Below are 7,429 nucleotides of genomic sequence, written 5' to 3' on the forward strand. Positions count from 1 at the left end.
AATTAACTCTTATGACAGAAGAAAGTCCAATAATATAACGTGTCCCTTATGATAGTGACTCTGGCTTTTTGTTTGTTTTTGAAAAGATACTGAGTATGAAATTCTTCGCAAGATCTTTTGTTCTGGTGTCCCACTTTATTGGTACCTTCCCCATGGCTTAGTGCCCTTTGGGTAAACAGCCCCCGCGGGCCCAGGGAAGGAGGGACAAAATTGTGAAACACTCAAAGCTAGAGGGGCAGCTAGTAAGCTGATAAACAGAGAGATTTCAAATGACTGAAGAAACGGGCCAAACTGACCAAGATGAGAATTTAACAGATTCCCTGCTCTGAGGTCCAGGAAACCAATGAACTCACAAGTAACATGGGGGCTGGGGAAGAATGGGGAAGCCATGGCTTAGTGGCAGCATATACAAAAGGCTTATAGTAGGGTCATTAGAAAGCAGCTGACACAGGAAGGATACACCCCCAAATAACAGCAAGAGTGATGGGTAAGTTACAGAATTTGGGATCGTTTTTATTTTCTTCTACTACATGCTTCTCCTTCTCTTCCAAATTTCTTACGATGGTAATTCCTCATAAAAAATGTTCAACTTGCTGTTGTATTAGGCACCATTAATATGGTCTCTAACAATGGACACAGCAGTGAAGCCTTCCTTTGCGCCACACCTAGACTGCTGAGTTGCGTCTGGGTGTCACAGTTTTGAGGTGAGCAGCCAACATTGTGAATGGTCTGGGAACCATTCCAGATAAGGAAAGCTTGCAACAGAAAGCCCAGAGAGAACACTTAGGGGGAGCCCAGAACTTGAATGCTGTCCTCAAATATGCCAACGGATGGCCTGTACAAGTGGCAGAAACGAATGGGAGTCCGATGCCACCCCACAGAGGAAGAGCCCAGCAGGGCCAATGCTTCGGGTGCTGGCGAGATTCTAGCCGAGTGGGTGGTTGAACTAGCTGGCCCTCAGGACCTGTCTCAGCCTTAATTGGAATTGTTAGAAATTGAAAGTGTTCTATCAGAATTTACTTCAAAATCCCATTTTCGAACTGGTGAAATCTCAGTGAAGTCTGTAGCTGAGTTAGTAATATTGTACCAATGTTAATTTCTTGTTTCTGCCACAAATGTACCATGGCCATCTAAGATGCATTAAGGGGGAACTGGCTGAAGGGTATATGGCAGGGGTGGGCAAACTTTTTGACTCGAGGGCCACAATGGGTTCTTAAACTGGACCGGAGGGCCGGAACAAAAGCATGGATGGAGTGTTTGTGTGAACTAATATAAATTCAAAGTAAATATCATTACATAAAAGGGTACGGTCTTTTTTTTTTTTAGTTTTATTCATTTCAAACGGGCTGACGCTCTAGCCATTGAGCCAAACCGGTTAGGGCTAAAATGTTTATTTTTCAAATATCAAAATTTTGAAATCACACAAAAGTGCTTGTCTCAGACTAAACGTCAAAAATGTCCTGAGAACTGATGAGCTAGAGCCTTTCAGGCTTCAAGTATCAGAATTATCATCTATATTTATGATTCACAGTTTACAAAACACACATTATTTTATCTCCACCCCAAGAACATGACGTAAACAGGGTTGTTATCATTCTGTGCAAGCCAAGAAACTGAAGCAGCTCCGCAAGCGCAGGGTCACTCGGCAGCTGGCTGAGCTGGGTTTCGAATCTGTCCAAGGTTCCTTCTGCCACAAACTACCTACCCTCCAAGATCCAGAAACATCCTGCGCTGCCTCCAGTGAAACTGAGTTTGTTCTCTGAGTTTTACTGCAGATGGAAAGGGTGTTCACTGTTGCACTGTTTGCAAGAGTGACACATATCTGAATGCCCCTAGGCAGAAGAATGATTAAATAAATTACAGGTCATTCATTCTGGAAACACTATACAGTAGTTAAGAAGAATGTGGTAGATCTGCATATACCACGGGACAGGACATGTGGTTAGATGAAAAAAGCAAATTGCTGGGGCAGCATGTAATATGATTACATGTTTGTAAAAACTGTAAATTAAAATAAAATCATAAACACACACACATATATAGAGAAAAGGTCAAGGAGGCTATTTTGAGGGGCATGAAATAGCTTTTTAATGAAAACAACAACGAAGGTTAACAAAGTTCAGAAAGTCTGGGATAAAAGGGGGGATGGCTTACAGCTTCCCCCCCCCACATTGTCTCCTGTTGCTACCCCATTTCTCTTCTGTCTCTTGTCCAACAAAGGAATAATAATGTTCCTCTCTGCCTTCCCTTCTCAGGCTTGGAAGTACTCTAGGGCCGCTGGCTTTTCTTTCAGGTGGGAGGTCTGGGGCTCAGGTCCACACAAAGGTTCCACCCAAATCCTAACCAATAGCAAATGAACTTCAAGATCTATTTTGCTCATTCACCCTCCTCTCCTGTTTTTGTTAACCCAGATACAGGTCGGTTTCTTTGTGTCCCTTGTTCCCCTAAATCTCTTATCACTAAGGCATCAGATCCTTTGCCACCTGAGTCTGCCAACCTACTTATTTGCTCTAGAGCTGGCCCAACACAGGGTGGCTCCCGCAATCCTCCTTCCCACGGGAACCCGCCCTGGAATTCTGCTTCTTTCTCTTTCATGTGGCCGGCCAGTGGGGTGGAGTGGCACTTTAAGAGCAGTATACCATGACGGAAAGAACACAGGCTCTGGAGTAAACCAGACGTGGCACAAAATCCCGCTTCTGCCATTATTAGCCACATGACCTTGGGAGAATTTCTTAACCTCCGAAAATTTCTTAACTTCCCTGAACCTCAGTTTTTGCTTCTGTAAAATGAGACTAAAACCTGCTCATAGGGTTGTGGTAAAAAAATAAGTGAGATGAAAAATACCCAGTGTCCAATCCAGAGGAAAAGCTAGGCAGTAGCTAGAATGATTAGGTGGAAAGGGCTGGGCTTTACTTGTGGGTAGGCAGAGTCCCCAATAGCGGGTTCTACTCCATCCTACTTCCAACGGGGTGACTTATGCACTAGGCACAGCAGGCACTGTGCCTAGGCTTCATGGTACTTCTAGGGGCCCATGAAAATGGTTTTGAATGACTTTAATAGTAATGATTTTAATTTCTTTTAAAATTACAGGAAAAAACTGAACATTTAGGTCAAGGAAATTGCAGTATTGTTATTATCAATTATTATTAATTATACGTGCAACTTTAATATTATTATATTTTTCCTTACACCAGCACAGTTGTAAAATATAATTTTTAATATATATATCTTTTTTGTTTATTTGATAACCTCACCCGAGGCTATTTTTCCATTGATTTTTAGAGAGAGTGGAAGGGAGAGGGAGAGACAGAGAGAGAGAAACATCTCTGTGAGAGAAAGGCATCGATTGGTTGCCTCCTGCACAGGCCCTGACCAGGGCCAGGGATCGAGCATGCAACCCAGGTATGTGCTGGAATCGAACCCAGGACCCTTCAGTCCAGGGGCCAACACTCTAATAATATATATCTTTTTTTTTTTTAAAGATGATAACCTTCTTCTTCTTTTTAAAAAAAATATATTTTTATTGATTTCAGAGAGGAAGGGAGAGGGAGAGAGAGATAGAAACATCAATGATGAGAGAGGATCATCAATTGGCTGCCTCCTGCACACCCCCTACTGGGGATCGAGTCTGCAACCCAGGCACGTGCCCCTGACTGGAATAAAATCTGGGACCCTGCCCTAACCGGTTTGGCTCAGTGGATGGAGCGTCGGCCTGCGGACTGAAGGGTCCCAGGTTCGATTCCGGTCAAGGGCATGTGCCTTGGTTGCGGGCACATCCCCAGTGGGGAGTGTGCAGGAGGCGGCTGATCGATGTTTCTCTCTCATCGATATTTCTAGCTCTCTGTCCCTCTCCCTTCCTCTCTGTAGAAAAATCAATAAAATATATTTTTTTAAAAATCTGGGACCCTTCAGTCCTCAGGCCATATCCACTGAGCCAAATCCGCTATATATATCTTTTTTAATGGAGGAATGAGCCCACAAAGGCAAAGTGCCAAGAGCCCATGAAAGTAATAATGTGGCCCTCACTTTCTTCTTTTTAAAAAAAATATATTTTTATTGATTTCAGAGAGGAAGGGAGAGAGGGAGGGATAGAAACATCAATGATGAGAGAGAATCATTGATTGGCTGCTTCCTACTGGGGATTAAACTCACAACCCAGGCATGTGCCCTTGACTGGAATCGAACCCGGACCCTTCACTCCTCAGGCTGACGCTCTATCCACTGAGCCAAACCAGCTGGGGCTGTGGCCCTCACTTTCAGCACTCCAAGAGGTTAGTTCCTTCAGGAGATCTTTATAGACGGACTAGGGGAAAGGATGGGAGGGACGGAGGTGGGAGATGGGGAAGAGACAGACAAGACCCGCAATGATCTCACTGTTTGTGATTTCTCCCGTACTGTCTCTGAACTTGATCTTTGCTTGGACCCAGTGGGTAGGGGACTGCATAATACGTCCTAAAATAGCACATCACTAGTTGATGTCACTAGTTGGGTCAGGAATGTAAATATACAACTCAACAAGAACAACAAAACAACCAATTAAAAAATGGGCAAGGGGCTTGACTAGACATTTCTCCAAAGAAGATATACAGCTCAACATCACGAATGACAGGGAAATGTAATCAGAGCCACAATGAGATACCACTCCGCACCCATTAAAATAGCTACTATATAAAAAGATAAAGTAATGAGAATGTAGAGCAATTGGAACTCTTGGGCACTGCTGGTGGGAATGTAAAATGGTGCGGCCACTGTGAAGAACAGTTTGGCAGCTTGGCCAGCGTGGCTCAGTGGTTAAGCACTGACCTATGAACCAGGAGGTCATGGTTTGATTCCGGGCCAGGGCACATGCCCAGGTTGTGGGCTTGATCCCCAGTGTGGGGCATGCAGGAGGCAGATCAATGATTTTTCTAATCATTGATGTTTCTCTCTCCCTCTTCCTTCCTCTCTGAAATCAATAAAAATATATTTTAAAAAAGAAAAAGAGTATGGCAGTTCTTCAAAAAAATTAAACATAGAATTACTACATGATTCAACAATTCCACTTTTGGGTATATATACCCCCAAAAATTGAAAGCAGGGACTCAGAGAGATATTTGTACACCCATATTCATAGCACCGTTATTCACAATAGCCAAAAGATAGAAACAACAGAAGTATCTATCAGTAGATGAATGGATAAACAAAATGATATAAATAATATAATTCAGCCTTTAAAAAAGGAAAGAAATTCTGACACATACTATAACATGGATGAAACCTGGATATGTTATGCTAAGCGAAATAAATCAGACACAAAAGGACAAATGTTATATGATTCCACTTATATAAGGTACTTAGTCAAATTTATACAGATAGGAAGTATAATGGTGGTGGTTACCACAAGGGCTGGGGGGAGAGGGAATGGGGAGCTACTGTTTAATGAATACAGAGTTTAGGAATATGGAAAAGTTCTGGAGATGGATGGTAGGGATGGTTGCACAGCACTGTGAATGTTAATAATATTACTACACTGTCCACCAAAAAATGGTAACACGTATTGTGTGTAATTTATCACAAATTTAAAAAGAAAGAGAAAAGGAATGTAAATGCCTCCCCTTTTACCCAAGTGCTAATCGCTCAGCTAGCTGCCGAAGCATCATGTCGATTCCCTATGGAGGTCCTCTGCCCTCTCTTTCTCTCTTTTAGAACACCCTTCAGGGAAATGCAGTTTCACACATGGTACTCCCTCCATCGGAATACTGTCTATACCCCACTCTGCCATATCCATTCTTCAAGGGTAAGGGCTCCGCCTCTTCCCCACTCACGAAGACTTTGCTAACCAATCTAAACTTCTACCCATTTCTCCCACCAGACAACTAACAGTCTGAATTGTGTGCATCACCCACCACTGAGGACATAGTTTTAGCTTTCTTTGGGGTTCTCATGCACCTGTTTCCACATCAGTAAAACAGAGAATGCCTGTCCTATCGATAAATGAAACTGTGTATATGAAAACAAAGGTGTTTCCAACCAAGTCTTTACTCCTCCCTTAACCTAACTAGCACATAATGAAAGTAATCAATGAATATATGATCTCACAAGCAGCTCAGCTTGGTGGGAATCCATTCTCCAAGTGATGAGAGCATAACTCCAGGAACAATGGGTTTTTGATACTGGAGTGTGTCACCAGAGGAGTGGAATTAGAAAGATGCAGAATTCCTTTCCAGGAAGAGGTGGGTTTCTAACAAACACCTAATAATAATCATTATCATCATCATCATCATCAATGTTATTGAGAGCTTATTAGATCGGAGACACTGCACTAGGTGTTTTATATAGGTTGTCTTATTGAACCCTCACAAATAACCCCAAAAGATAGGTATTATTTCCCCCATTTTACAAATAAGGAAACTGGAGCTTAGAGGTTAGAGAACTCGCTCAGTGTCACAGAGCTTTAAGTGGTAGTGCCAGGAACTGGCCCAGCCCAGGAGACTTAGATGCAAATGGCACTAAAGTGCACCCTAGTTGCCTTCTGCTTCCTCCCAGGAGCTTTCAGGGCTGAGGCAGCCAGAGGTCCTCTCCTCCGGCCTGAGGCCTCAGGGCATTCAAAGACTGGGCTGGGGTGAGGATGTCGAGAAAGTGTCTACCGTTCCAACAACGGGAAAAGGCCTTCACCTACCTCCTGGAGAAGGCGTGGTTGGGAGGCTAGTCATTGCCGCAAGCGGATGGGCACCTTGAGGACCTGGAGAAGGTGTGACTGGGAGGCTAGTCATTGCTGCACGTGGTGGCCACCTCGAGGAAGGAGCAGATCTGTAGGAAGAGGGGGAAAGACAGGAATGAGGTGGGGGGCTGGAGACAACTGGAAATGCAGAAAAGCCGTTGGTGCCAGATTCTCCTGGCCCCTTCCGAATCCCCGCTTCCCTGTGGAGCTGGTCCTAAACCCTTGTTTGGTTTCCCTGGTATCTCCTCGGGCTGCAGTTATCAAGAGCAGATCCGCGAGACCACCTGTATTGGGGGTGCATCATCTTTCCCGGGGTCACATTTACCCGGAAGATTTCTCCCTGGCCGAGAAAGTTGGGCACAGGTATGCCCATGAGCCGCGGCACCGGCTTTCGCCAGTCTCGGCAGCAGGTACCCAGTTCTCTCACCCCGGGAGTTTGGGCGGAGCCACCCTCCCGGTGTCGGGGTTGGGGGTGCGCAGCACCTGCACCTGGCTCGGGGGTGTCCTGGGGGCGGTGGTGGAGGGTGAGCCAGGCAAAGGAACGGGGAGGTGAGGGTCGCCTCTTGGCCTGAAACAACCGGTCCACCGGGCTTGGCCCGCTCCCCGCAGTCCTCCCGGCACCGTCCACCGGCGCCGTCCGCGCACAGTCTACCGAGCTCCGCTGGCCGGCCACGAGGGCCGAACCGCAGCCTCGGACGCCGGGGGACCCCGACCCGTCCGCGGCGCCTG

The 7,429-nt window shown here is 45.4% G+C and overlaps 1 protein-coding gene across 1 annotated transcript in view; it reads right to left on the reverse strand.

Moving 5' to 3' along the window:
- The window catches only part of SMAGP (small cell adhesion glycoprotein), a 16,570-nt gene extending 9,781 nt beyond the window's left edge, over positions 1-6,789 (reverse strand). The window contains exon 1 of the mRNA XM_023759702.1: positions 6,659-6,789. Coding sequence (XP_023615470.1) covers positions 6,659-6,752 — 94 coding nt within the window. The 5' untranslated portion in view covers positions 6,753-6,789. The remainder of the gene's footprint in view (positions 1-6,658) is intronic.
- Between the last annotated feature and the right edge of the window lie 640 nt (positions 6,790-7,429).

Source organism: Myotis lucifugus, unplaced genomic scaffold, assembly GCF_000147115.1.
Source record: "Myotis lucifugus unplaced genomic scaffold, Myoluc2.0 scaffold_160, whole genome shotgun sequence".
Classification (NCBI taxonomy): domain Eukaryota; kingdom Metazoa; phylum Chordata; class Mammalia; order Chiroptera; family Vespertilionidae; genus Myotis; species Myotis lucifugus.